The sequence below is a fragment of the Pseudorca crassidens genome, chromosome 17, assembly GCF_039906515.1.
Source record: "Pseudorca crassidens isolate mPseCra1 chromosome 17, mPseCra1.hap1, whole genome shotgun sequence".
In the NCBI taxonomy this organism is placed as follows: Eukaryota; Metazoa; Chordata; class Mammalia; order Artiodactyla; family Delphinidae; genus Pseudorca; species Pseudorca crassidens.
In genome coordinates, this window is record NC_090312.1 from 76,385,499 (window position 1) to 76,400,065 (window position 14,567).

The 14,567-nt window shown below is 40.0% G+C and overlaps 1 protein-coding gene across 1 annotated transcript in view; it reads right to left on the reverse strand.

The window, feature by feature from the left end:
• NKAIN3 (sodium/potassium transporting ATPase interacting 3) overlaps positions 1-14,567 on the reverse strand; it is a 266,817-nt gene that overhangs the window by 131,420 nt on the left and 120,830 nt on the right. Inside the window, exon 4 of the mRNA XM_067711709.1 lies at positions 12,046-12,243. Within this exon, the coding sequence (XP_067567810.1) occupies positions 12,046-12,243 (198 nt within the window). The remainder of the gene's footprint in view (positions 1-12,045; positions 12,244-14,567) is intronic.

Below are 14,567 nucleotides of genomic sequence, written 5' to 3' on the forward strand. Positions count from 1 at the left end.
TATACTGATTGAACGAGCCAGAGAGGGTAGTTCTTTATCGCAACAGGTAATTAGGTTTTAAAAATACAGATGTACCTTAAAAATGTTAAAAGCAAGAATAGAGTCAGGATTCAGCATGTGTCCAAATCTAAACTTGCCTGTTCTCTCTGTCGAAGCAGCTCTTCCCCCAGCTGCCATGTGGATGCAGACCCCTCTGCCCTCTTGGGGTTTATCTCCTTTGCCTCCCGTCACTGCCAAGTCTCAGTAATGTTTTTTAAATCTATCCTTTGATTTCCATTCTTACTGACACTTCCTAACTTTCCCTTAAGCCAGTATTTCCCAAAGTGTTTCCTTTAGAAAATTGTTTGGGAATGCAGTAGTTTTCTAGATTCAAAAACATGCTTAGTTTCATTTTGAAATAATTTCAGACTTACAGAAAAATTGAAAACAATTTCCAAAGAATTGCCGTATACCCTTCATCCTGATTCTTCAAATGTTAGCATCTTAATACATAGCCATGGTATGGTGATAAACACCAGGAAATTTAACATTGGTCCAACACTACTGTCTAATCCATAGACTTTACTCAATTTCCAAGTGTCCCACAAAGATCTTTTTTATTTTGGTCTAGTATCACATGTTTCATTTCATTGTCATGTTTCCTCAGTCTTCTTTAATCTGGAAGAGTCCCTCAAGTCTTTGTTTTTCATGATTTTTTAAAAATAAATTTATTTATTTTATTTATTTACTTTTGGCTGCATTGGGTCTTTGCACGGGCTTTCTCTAGTTGTGATGAGCGGGGGCCACTCTTCACTGCGTGCGGTACGCGGGCTTCTCACCGCGGTGGCTTCTCTTGTTGCAGAGCACGGGCTCCAGGCGTGCAGGCTTCAGTAGTTGCAGCACATGGCCTCAGTAGTTGTGGCTCGTGGGCTCTAGAGCGCAGGCTTAGTAGTTGTAGTGCACGGGGCTCAGTTGTTCTGCGGCATGTGGGATCTTCCAGGACCAGGGATCGAACCCGTGTCCCCTGCACTGGCAGGCGGATTCTCAACCACTGCGCCACCAGGGAAGCCCCATGATTTTTTTTTTTTTTTTTTTTTTAAACAGCAGGATTTCTCAAACTTTAATATGCTCATTTTCACTGTGAATCTCCAAGGAGTGGACATAACATGACATCAGTCAAACTTATGTCACCATGGAATCTTTCTCAAGGTTCAATTTGTCGGACACGTGTTCCAAGGACAGTCTGGGACATATGGGTCCAGACTATGATGGACCATCCTGATATGTGTTTCTGCGGATGTGATCCATCCTACACACGACTATCAGAATAGCCTCCCTAGTTCAGAGTTGTGTGTAAGTCGTGACCTGCCTATAAACCCAAAATAGCTTGATTTCACTTAGGGTAAAGTCCCAAAGCCTTAACTTGGCATTCAAATTCCTCACCCCAAAGTTTCTTTCCAACTTAAGCCACTGCATCCATGCACATCCTCTTTTCTCAAGTCAAAGTGAATTACCCACCGCTCCCCTGGCTTCTTATTTTATTTCCCTGCTTAACGCTGTTCCTTCTGTCTGGAACACATGTGAGAAGTCGCCCAAGGTTCTCTCTGTTGTAGGATTCAGCTGCAGCCATGGGAACTCTGAACCTTGGTTTCTTCTGAACTTGCCTTTGACCAGTTGTAATAAGAATCAATCAAAACCCCTGCATGTCTGGACCTCTCTTTGGCCAAGGCAGCTCTGTTTCCTGGGATTGTGAACTCCAGAAGGAGTTTCTCTACCTTCTCATTAGGACAACTGACCTACTGCTTTTTTTTTTTCTTTCCTGAATGTCTCCATTTTTGCACTTTGTGATATGCTTGAATATTTTGTTTTTATGTATCTCGAGGTAATTAATTTTCAGAATTCTTAATTCTCCCTGTGGTGGCATGAATGAAAGCTGCTGTAAGCCCACCAGTAACTCATTTCGGATGTCCTTGAAATTCAGATCCCTCCTCTCGTGCCCAAAGCTCCTAGCACAGTGCTTTGTATAATGTAGGGGCTTCCTGGGTATGTTTTTTTGAATGAACGATACACTGCCTGTTTTCATTTAGAAAGAATACAAAAAGTGACATAAGATTTTCTTTATCGAATTTATATGCAATTTGATCTTCTAAAGGAAAAGGGTAAATGTTTTTGAATTAACTTCTGTTATTATGGAAACTGCTTTTTTTCAACCCAATAATTATTCCTACCTAGGGCTAAAGAGGAAACCTCTGCCAACATCTGAATGACATTAAACTACCCTAAGTAAAGCATTACTAAAATTACCTTTCTGGTTTCTAATTTCCCGATAAGCCTACAGTCACAATGTTTGCCTTGATTAATTATTAAACATAACTCAGATTTCCTGTATTAATGGTTTTGTGCTAGATATGATTTCTAATGAAGCTTTATGTTTCTCTGATAAAATCATATTTAAGTCTACCAAATGTCATAACTCACTTCTGCATTTAAGAATCAATGTTTGGCAGATTATTTAAAACTAGTAGAGCAGTAATTATTTATGAAGACCTGCAAACATGTCTGGGATAATCATGATCATTTGAAAATCTGTGTTTGGAAACATATATGTCTGTGATGACTGATTAATATACAGAATAAAATCCAGTCATATACATACTATTAAGGAGAATGTTATGGTATAAGAGGATATGAATTTTAAATGTTTGTGTGTTTTAAGTTGCTCAAACCCATAGATGCCGTGTACAAGTGATAGACAACATTAGTGCTGTGTTAGATTTATGTAAGACCAAACATCTAAGCGCTGAGAATTGCTATCTGAAACCCAGATGTTTCCAAAACAAGGATATATATGTAGACAAAATAGATGGTGAATTGCCTAAGTTCCACTTGGGGTTTTATCAGTGGGCAGGTGAGGGCCTTCTACATAGGAATTGTAAATCTGAAACTTTTGCTAAATATTGTACATGTATCTATAACAGATAGAAGTATTAAAAGTAACTATATGATAGAATATTTTTCAGCCATAAAAAGAAATGAAATTCTGATACATGCTACATGGATGAACCTTGAAAACATGCTAAATAAAAGAAGCCAGACAACAAAAAAACCCACATATTATATGATTTCATTTATGTGGAATGTCTAGAATAGGCACACCTAAAGAGATAGAAAGTAGATTAGTTGTTGCTTAGGGTTGGGATAGGTAGTGATAGTCAAAGGGTGGAGGTTTTTTTTCAGGTGATGAATATCTTCTAAAATTGACTATGGTGATGGTTGCACAGATCTGTGAATATACTGAAAACTACTGAATTGTATGCTTTAAATGGGTGAATTGCATGGTATGTGAATTGTATTTCAATAAAGCCTTCAAAAATGTATGCACATTTCAAAGAAAGAGAACATAAACTGCATAGACATGAATACTGAGAAAGAAATGACTTAAAATCACAGTTCACCAAACAGACACTTTCAAACCCAAACAATTTTTTTTTTTTTTTTTTTTTTTGTGGTACGTAGGCCTCTCACTGTTGTGGCCTCTCACTGTTGTGGCCTCTCCCACTGCGGAGCACAGGCTCCGAGGCCATGGCTCACGGGCCCAGCCGCTCCGCGGCATGTGGGATCTTCCCGGACCGGGGCACGAACCCGTGTTCCCTGCATCGGCAGGCGGACTCTAAACCACTGCGCCACTAGGGAAGCCCCATGACCCAAACAATTTTATTAACCAGATATACTCTGGTTCCTGAACATAAAGGTGTCTGCCAAACCCTTTCTAGTATCGTTGGCACGGCAGTACTTCCTCGACAATCACAAACTCTATTCAATATTTTGATGGTCCAATAAATGATTCCTTTACAGAACTTTAGATAAAAACCGATGATTCATTTTCTGAGGCTGGAATTGAATAGGGAGACCAGAGTTTGTGCAGAGGAGTAACTGATCTAAATACTCTATCCTTCTTGGTAGTGCTCAGAAATTGCCCCAAATTTGATGCGAGCAGAAATCATCCATTTCCTACAAAAATGGATTATTTGAGACAGGATGAATGGGGGAAGAATTTAGGGCAGGAGAGGTTGACGATGATTTCCTTCCTCTTAACTAGCACCTAGAATGCCCCAGCAAGCAAGCAAGATAAAAGAGTCTAAAAAAAAAGATAAAAGAGTCTGATATACTTAGCATTTTATAAGTGTTGAAATCCTCCTTTTTTTTTTTTTAACAACCAAAAGGTGGTTAGGAGATGTTTTCCAGCGTGAAATAAAACATTTTGAACTGTTCATTCCACAAATCTTTTAGCTATCAGATAATTATTAATTGCTCTCTATTACTTTAAAAACTGCCATGTAAAACCCATCAACACAGCAGGAGATTCCCCGCCTTCAGCCCTGAGAGAGGTTACCGGTAATCTCAGCTAAGGGCAGGAAGGAAATTGGAGGTTCTCTTTCCAATGTCATGAGGACGGTCAATGAAGTGGTCAAGACCAGGCACCCTGGAGACCACATGCCTGGGTGTCAGCTCCAGCTTCACTCACTCGCAGGCTATGTGACTTTGGGCAAATTAGTGAACCTCTTTGTGTGTCTTAGTTTCACATTTGAAAATGAATAAAATAATACCTACTTGTTGGGTTATTTTGAGCATTAAATGAGTTCATATTTGCAAAGCACTCAGAGCAGCTCCAAGCACATACTAACAGTTTGTTAAATAAAGGAAATGTTAACTCAGAAATAAGACCTAAAAGAAACCCACTTTTAATTATATTTGCATTTTTGGAGGGGTACAATTGATAGCAATTGGAACTTATTTCATAAGCTTACTTCTTGACTTGCATTCTTACACTGTGTGAGTGTATGTTATGAATTAGCAATAGTATTATCCGCTCCTGTGACCGTGCTATTTACTCTAAGCAGATGGAATAGATATTCACACAGTCTTTTGAGGATAAAGATTCCGTGGGATACCTTGTGGTCTAATATCACTGTTCACCCTTCTCTATTGAGTTTTAATTTATCTTTAAGCTGAAGATGTCTGATATGAAAGACAGAAAACAGGGATGAATGCTGATGATGGGACTAGATGGATGCAATGCGAAGAACACAGGCATGACAGAAAACCACTTCTCAGGGCACTCTGATGCCCAGCTCTGACCATGGTGACAGCCTCCAAAGACATTGAAGAATGAGACTTTGTCACCTATCAGATATGAATGAAAATACCTTGACAGTGAGGGTTCAAGACTATATATATGTAAAATTAGCCCCAAAGAGTTGTAGATAAGGTGAGTCTCAAGTGATGTAGAGAAGGTGAGTTTTAAAGGTTTAGAGATTAGAATTTGTCTACTAGTTATAAAAATGAGTTCCTTTAAAATACACATATCTTGTTTAATAGTTAACATGAGTATATGTGTCTGTTTACCCACAAATAATGAATCCTGAAAATGAAAAAAGGCCTTAAGTTGCATATTCATTATTACTGACCTATTGACCTCAGAACTGGGCAGTCCACTGAAATGGAATATCTAGTAATAACGAAGATTTAAGAGTGCCTCCAAATAATTAAATAAAAAATTATGAGATTTGCAAATGTTTCATAATCTAAGAAAAACGATCATAACACCTCTTCTACTCTTCTACACAAATCATGCGATGATGAAACACATGAATTATTAATGAAAATGTGACACATATGTAAAACCATCTTTGGGGAAAACACACACTTAATGCTACATCTTTTTTTGCATCTTACCTCTCCTCCTTGACTGATTATTTAAATCATAAATACCTTTCCATGTCTTATATATGGTGTTTAAAATTAACATAATGATTGTTACTACCTAATTATCATGTTAGTACATTGTAAATTGCTGTACTATGTCTTTAATAGTATATGTTTAGACATAGCTAGCTAGGTTTGCTATCATAAATAACAGTAAAAAAAAAAAAAAACATAGTGCAGGTAGCTCTTTGTTTCTGTTGAATCATTTCCTTGGGAGAAACTTCATTGAGTGAGGTTACAGGGCCAAAAGGTAGGGACATTTAATGGTCTTTGCAGTAAAGAATGCTTTTTCCAATAAGCAAGTAACAATTTATTATTAATGCTATATGTTATTATTTTAAAAATTTGCTAAGTTAAATAATTTTTCAAATTAATTTGCATGTATCAAGTTACTATCAAGAATAATCATATTTTAGACCTTTATAATTTGGATTTTCTCTCATGTGATTACATTTATTCATATTCTTCATAGACTTAATTATTAAATGTGTATGTTATTATTCATTTAAAAGACTTCATCAGGTCTATGGATAATGACCCTTTGTCTGTCATATGTGACGCAAATATGACTTTTAGCCACTTGTTTTATTTTAGATTTGTAAGATTTCATGTTCAGATTTTTGGTAATTAAATGTGTAAAGTATAGTATGGCAGAATGAGATTAAAGGATAATGGAGATTTTTGCAACCAGAAATATTTTATCCATATTCTCTCGTAGAAAAAGGAAATGCTGTGTTTTGGGCTGTAGTATTTAATTTCATATACTGTATATGTTTCCTCGTTAAATCTGTGGTGTTACATTTCCAGAGTGAGAATCCAAAGTGATCTGAAAATATGTACAGTACAGTGCTTGGAATTTAAGTGGACATAATTTTAAATTTTCACCGCAAACTGTTTTGATACTCTCCTTAATGGGAGCAAAGCAACAAAGATAAGCTAAACTCTCAAAATAAAGCACACATGGATGCGGAAGAACAAATTCGAAGGTAGAGTTATGGTCTCGGACCAGACTGACTTTCCTTTTCCCTGCACCTGGGTACCCTCACCAATCCAAACACCTGCATCAGAAATAATTTTCATGCCTATTTTCTGTTTAGGTTCTCTTTACCAAATGGTATGAAACAAAATCAAGACACAGCCACATTAAATTATGTACAACGTTTAAAAATCATGCATTCTGTGGACTGTAAAACTAAAATGCAGAGAATTTATACAACAATTTACTGAACAACTCTGAGTGAGTGGCTTACTCTGAGCTGGGTACAGCCCTAGGTATTACGGATACAGGGTGAACAAGGGATTATGATCAGAGCCCTCAGGAGCTTCCAACTGGTCTTTAACTGGTTACTTCAAACCTTGTTTCACTGTAGTGACTCTGAGACTTTCCACAAAAATCTGAAACACATTCAGTTAGCCAAATGCTCTTGAGAGGCATAGGTTGGAAAGAACTCTAGGAAACCAGAATGAGGAAAATAGATACATATTAAATAAAGTTCAGTCCTCAGAATAGAAATGTATGATTTCATGTCCCATGAAGATCATAGGAATGACATTTTTCATGCAGGAAACAGGTGTCAGATACGGGATTAATGAACTAAGGTTTCAATACATAGAGCATTGCCAGGATGTATCCCTCTAGTCTTTGAAGAAGGACCAGCCCGGGTAGGGCAGGGACAGGCCAAGAGCAGTTGTAGTAACAACAGCACCGTTAGCAACACAGAGCTATTGAGTGCTTCGTGCCAAGCACTGCAGAATATTTTGCCTACATCCCCTTCCTTTGCCAGATGAAGGGAATCTTCCCTCTGGCTCCAGCATTTTGTCTGTGCATTCACCCCTGCCAGTGTTTGATCAATGGATTCTTCCTGTTGTGTTTACCCACTTCAGACGTTGGAAGTGTTCATTCGTCATTTATTCATTCACTAAATATTTAGTGCCATCACTCTGCTAGTGACTGGGACCACGGAATTTAACAGGGGAAAAAAGGACACTATACCAGCCTTCAATGAACTTTCTTTCTGGAAGGTAGACAGACCAGAGACTCAATGACTCTAAAACAGTGTGCACATGGCAGGCCATCTGGTAGAGCCTAGGGGTGCATGAGATGTACAGGTCTACGAAATGCTCTCAGTGACACATGCACAGTTATTTAGTATAACATGTGTGTCATAAATTATAAAATACATAACTATAATATACAATTGACATTGTATTATACTATATATTATATATCATGTTAGATATATTGTATCTTATATATATCCAAAATCATTATATTTAGGTGAGTTAACAATCCAAATGTCAATCAATAGGGGACCATTAAAATAAACAATGAAACACTGATGTGCTGATATGGAAACAGCTCCAAAATATATAATAAGTAAAAAAAAGGAAAGTCTCAGAAGAATGCATATCATATGCTGTTTTTTGTGAGGTGCAGATAAGAATACAGAGTCACATTTTCTTATATTTGCCTAAAGACACTTTGGAGTCATACGCATGACACTAAACAAACAAACAAGACAAAACGGGGTGGGTTGCCCGATGCGGAGCAGAGATGGGGGCCCCAGGCAAATGGGGACACAAGGGAAGGAGGGAGGATTTTCACCGTACACATTTTTATGTTTCTGAATTAAGTGAATGTATTGTCTATTTAAAAAAACTAAACTAACATATCCTGGAACTTTTGGAGGAAAGATATCTACTTGTGGACCGTGGCCGGTGGATGAAGAGTTGGTGGGGGAGGACCCATTCCCAGCAGAGTGCTGCAGGCCGGGCTGCAGGCTCGCCTGCCAACAGGTCACACTCTGCATGGGTGGCAGCTGGGCTCCTGTCCGGGAGGGTCAGGAGACCAGCGTGGGAATCAGGCAGGGGCAGGTCATGAGGGCCTCAGCTGACAAGGTGCAAATTCGGATTTCATCTCCAAGGTGACGGGAATCACCGAAGGGTGATCAGAAGGAAAGTGAGTAATCACATCTGCACTTCCGCATCATGTCTCCAGGAGCAAAGTGCAGGCGTGACACTGGGCGGGGCAGAGCTGGGGCGGGGAGACTGATACTCAGATAACTGGCCATGCTTCAGGTGAGGTGGAGATCCCGCAGCCTTGATCCCGGCTGCTGCCTTTGAAGATGTTGGCATCATCCCCTCCTAAATGAAACGTGCCCCTCCCCTCAAACTCCCACAGCCTTTCCTGGGATTCCACTTGATCTTCAACTTGGTTTCGCTCACAATTGGCAGGAGGCCTCGGGGAGAACTGAGTGGGGTGCGGATGCTCTCAGAGCCTGTGTGGGACCCTATCCCTTCTGTCTGAGCTCTGCTGTTTTTGTCTGTTTCCATCAAGCTTGCACACATTTCCTGTTGAATGCTTATGACTGGGATTTCGTTTCTTCCAGTTCCAAGCCCTGCTGTTAGGCGGGACAATCATACAGGTGGTGTCCACCATCAGAGCTGTATCCGCGGGTAAGTCACTCAAACACTTCCCTCTCAACTTGCCAGAGAACTGCTGCCCTGAAACCCGTCTCCACCATCCTGGCCGCCCTTGCCGGCCCCTCCCTGTGTCCTTCTAGATATTCCTGGGCCTTCAGCAATTATAGGGGTAACCCCTGGAGCAGCAGGGCCTCTGGAACTCTGCCTCATCTCAAAGCCCTTCGCCTGTTTGCTTCGTTGTTGCCCATGCAGGGGCTGTTAAATCTTGCAACTGTTACTTTTTCCACTAATAAGACATCTCAGCACATGCTAAGCATCTCAGCACACGCTGAGATACAGGAAGTATTCCCATATCATCAGATTTTAAAAAATCACAGTTCTAATCATTGTAGACATATTCGTATGAAATAAGTGGAAAATAAAAGAAAATTATATGCAATCAACCACAACAATAATACATAATTTGATCGTTGTGAAACAAAGTCAGGATATATTTCATTTTAACATAAAAAGAAAAAATATTGAAAATCCTGTCTGGCAGGTATATTATACAAAAAAAGTCAGAGATCAGCAACTTATATTTTTACTGCTGGAAGGCTGAACAAGATAATGAGGACTCTGTATGCAGGTGGACAGCTCTGAACGTTCACTAAACAAATGTGCTGAGGAATTAATTTATAAGTGACAAGTACTTATAGGTGGCAACATACACTTAATTTTGTACTTTTCTCTAAAGTAGGTTTTTAATGTTAGTTCAGCTTCTTATCATACTTTCACCTTGCTGTTCATTTGAATTGGAGTTACTATGGAGAAATGACTTTCTGATTCTACAGCATTCTACTGCATTCTAAAAACTTGGAAATCATGCCATCATGCCACAAAATGGGTTGGCAATTTTCTATGCATTTTTTTTAAAGGAGGGGAATCTGTTCACACATGAAGGATTCTAGAAAAATGTTTCAGTGTTACAAAATTTAATAAGAACTTTTAGAACCTAGGACAATTTCACCTTAAAATAGACTGAAACATTTTAAAAGAAAATTTGCCTCCATGTTTTTTTTTAAATTCAGAGGTTTAAACATATACAGTTTGCCACAATTTCATATGTAACTGCCAGGAGAGTAAAGAAAGACCAGAGAATAGGGAAAGGTTGATAAACATATATTGACAAGTGACAGCATATAGAAACCAAGAATAATCAGATTCCCTGCTACATTTCTGAAAGAAAATTCCTTAGCATTGTGGTCCAACCTCTTTGAATTTAGGGTAGAATTTGCCTTTCATTGAACTAGAACACTAAAAGATCTTTGAAGTATTTTATTCTAGTCTTTAGTCTTTCTAGAAAATTATAATTCAAATATGCTCTAAAACACTATTTTAAACCTTGACATATGCAGGTTAAAGAACAATAGTTAATAAATTATGTAAAGGCAGGTAAGACTGCTACATTGATGGCTCCAAATGAGCCATGTCTCCTGATACTCTCACCTTTCTAGAGGCCCCTCCCACAATGATACTGGCTTGGTCACATGACTTTCTGTAGCCAATGGGACAACAGTAGACATTACTCTCAAGTAGAGGCTTGATAAATGCTTGCATGTTGGGCTTCTCTTTTTGGAACCCAGCAGCCTGGCTGCAAGAAAGTCTGTCAAGTTTTCTTCAAAAAGAGAAGCCATGTGGAGGAGAATGTGGGTCAACAGCCAGCACCAGACATATAAGTGAGGACTTCTAGAATATTCTAACCACAGCAGAGCTCCTGGTGGAAGGTTCACGTGAGTGACCTGGCTAGTACCATGTGAAACAGAGCAATCCAACTGAGCTCTGCCCCAATTCCTGAGCCACAGGACTCTAAGCAACACACTGATACTGTTTTAAGTAATTACAGTTTGGAGCAGTTTGTTACACAGCAGTAGATAACAGATACAGTAAGTGTTAGCAGGGACTCCTAAAGTTCTTTCTGGAAATAATTCCAAGGTACATTCTTCATGGACATACACCTCTCGTACTTCTGTCATCTATTTATTTATTATTGAGCCTGTCTTTCTCATTCTGACTCTAACTCTAACCAGCTGGATAGAAGAACTGAGATGGTTGGTTCATGTGAAAAGTGTTGTGAGAACGGCTTTATTGCATATTGACTCAAACAAAATGCCAAGTCCTTGTCGGATCTCAAAGAAACAGCATTCTTGAAGATGGTATATATCTTAAATTAATTCCACTCCACAGCGTGATCAAACTGTGGCTGGGACAGTCTGGTGGAAAGAAAATGTCTTTAAGGAATTCCTAGCACATAAGCCTTCTGTGGTCCAATCAGACCACTGCCTCTCTGTTTCTCTATATGGAACTGTATCCTCACAACCAATTTCAGGCACTAAAATGCGTAGGACTCTCTGGAGGAATTTGTTTTCTTAAGAAATAATTATTTGAAATATGAGGTTTATTAGATTGAGAAAGACATCGGGTGTATTTTCATCTTTCTTTCTTTGGAACTAACATGACTTAATAAAAGAATGCATTAGAAGTAGTTGCAGCAGTAGAAGTATATTAGGAGAAGAGCTCACAGTAGTGAATGGGCAATGCACCACTTCTGGGGGATGGTGGTACTATTCCACTGAACTGTGGGGATTGTATCTCAAGTTAGAAACTACAGCAACTAACTGGTTCTAAAAACAAAGTGTCTGGATACCAAGAGGAAAAAGATGTCACCTGCCATTAAGCATAACTACCGTTAGCATCATCGCTGCTATTTCCATTGTTTAAAGGATGTTCTCTGTGTGCTTATCTACGGCATTATCTACCGGTGGGGGTGTATGGACAGAAAGTTTAGATATAAAATGCCATTAAAGAGAGTCCTGATCGGACAAACGTGATACTTACAGAGAGTAGTATTTGGACAGCACTGTGGATGACCTCCAGGTACTGGAAGTCGACGATGCAGCCGGTGACGGAGACATACGTGTAATCGTCCATCATGCCGTGGGCTGACGGGGGCAGCACTCTTCGGACACAGCCAGGCCCGTGTTCCCGCCACCACGACCGGTGTACAGAGATGTTGAATGTCATTAGATCTGTATCCTAGGATATAAGGAGACAAGAGAGCAAAAGGAGACAATCATATCACATCACATCTTTGATTTTCACTTTAGGAAGAATTCAGGATGAATGAAATTGTTGAAATGGTTTAAATTTCTAGTAAAAAGTGACAAAAGACAAAGTTAACATTGGCGACATGTATATCATATGGCTAAATGAAATAGCTCATTTTTCACATCGGTTATAGTTATTCAATGTGGTGATATAATTCTTTGAATAATAACATTTCAAGGTTAGCACACATCAAAATTCCAGAGATGACATGTTTATTTAAAAGTTCCTATGTTTATTTAAAAATTATATTGTCCACATTGAAATTTTCTTCTGTATTTTCTTGTTGCTCCATTGCCATTGGCATCACCATCATATGCTAACATTTATTGAGAGATTTTTTTTTTTTTTTTGCGGTACGCGGGCCTCTCACTGTTGTGGCCTCTCCCGTTGCGGAGCACAGGCTCCGGACGCGCAGGCTCAGCGGCCACGGCTCACGGGCCCAGCCGCTCCGCGGCATGTGGGATCCTCCCGGACCGGGGCACGAACCCGCGTCCCCTGCACCGGCAGGCGGACTCTCAACCACTGTGCCACCAGGGAAGCCCTATTGAGAGATTTTTTGCCTGATAGACATTGTTCTGAGCACTTGTCACACGCTATGTGTTCTTGCACGTACTATCATCATCCTAACTTACAGTAGGCTGAAAAATGGTCTCCCCAAAATACATTTATGTCCTACTCCCTGGAACCTGTGGATTTTACCTTATATGGCAAGAAAAGGACTTTGCAGATGTGATTGCATTAAGGGTCATGAGATGGGGGTATTATCCTGGATTATCTGATGGGCCCTAAAGACAATCACATGTCTCCTTATAAGAGGGAGGCAGAGGGAGAGTAGACAGACACAAGGAGGAATAGAAGGACAGTGTGACCACAGAGGCAGAGCTTGGAGTGATGTGGCCACAAGTCCAGGAATGTTGGCTGCCACCAAAAGCTGGAAGAGACAAGAAAGGATTCTCCCTAAAACTCCAGAAGGAGTGCGGCCCTGCCAACATCTTGATTTCAGCCCAGTGAAACTGAGTTTCAGACTTCGGCCCGAAGTCTGAAAATAAGCTATGAGAATATAAATTTCTGTTGTTTAAGACACCAGGTTTGTAGTATTTGTTGTACAACGATCATAAAACAACAACAACAACAACAAAACAAAACTAAAACAGGTGAGGAAAGAAAGGCAAAATAAATTGCCCAACTTCGTTAATAAATAAATTAAATGAACTGCCTATGTAGTGGTAGATCCAGACTTGACCCTATGCAATCTGTACTTTTAGCTGTGACGTGATGTTATCCCATTACCAACTATGTTCCCCTGCCCAACCCCTTACAATTCCTCATACCCTGAAGGGAGCTAGATCCCTCCTCCCAAGTTGTTTCCAAAAAATGCCACTACAGCTGAGCAAAAGGACAAAGAAGGCAATCCTTGACTTTTACATATCAAAATAGGCTTTCAGAGCTCTAAAGAGAAACACCAGTGCAGGTGTTTAATTCTCAAGAGATGCCCCTTAGTATTTGCAGTGTCAGCCATGAAGAACTAAGGCTATAACATTTTTGTCATAAACAATAGTTTGAAAAGAATAGATGAAGAACCAGACTCTTGACTCCCCAGATAAGCTAAAGATTACAGCTGCCCGTGTGGAGCAGGAAGGAGGAGGTGTGATGATGGAGAGATGGCAAGGGCGCCTGTGGACTGTAGGCCGTGGACCGGGGACAGTGGATCGGCAGGGGAGCCGAGGACGCAGGAGCAGGTCCATTTCCCAGCCCCCACTCCACGCGAGTGTGTTGTCACTGGTGCCAGGGGGACCTGTTGAGTGGACACCACACGTGGCTTTTGCTCAGCCGCCCAGGGGCCGCCCACCGATGGTGCAGCACAAATAACGCACATCTGTGCATCCCAGTGTCCCTCGGAGGACAAGTCCCCATCTCAGTGGCATAGGACACTCCTAAGTATCAGAAATTGGGAACTCTGAAAACTTAGGGGAAGCCGGTGTGAAATGTAAGTTCTTGAACTTCGAGGTGTCTGGGACTGAATAAAACCAGCGTGGGAGCCCCTCACCTGCTGTTACTCCCTGCTGTATGTGGTACCCACACTGCAAGGTAAGAAACATTTCCAGTTTAGGCTGGTAGGCAGTTATTTCACAGTTTTAGCTTCTCCTCAACTCAAGAAATTCAAGCACCATTATAAGTATGCCTCTGATTAGATCAATAATAAAACATTTTCTATCTTTTTTGTTTGTTTTTCTTGGTTATGGTTTGCTGCA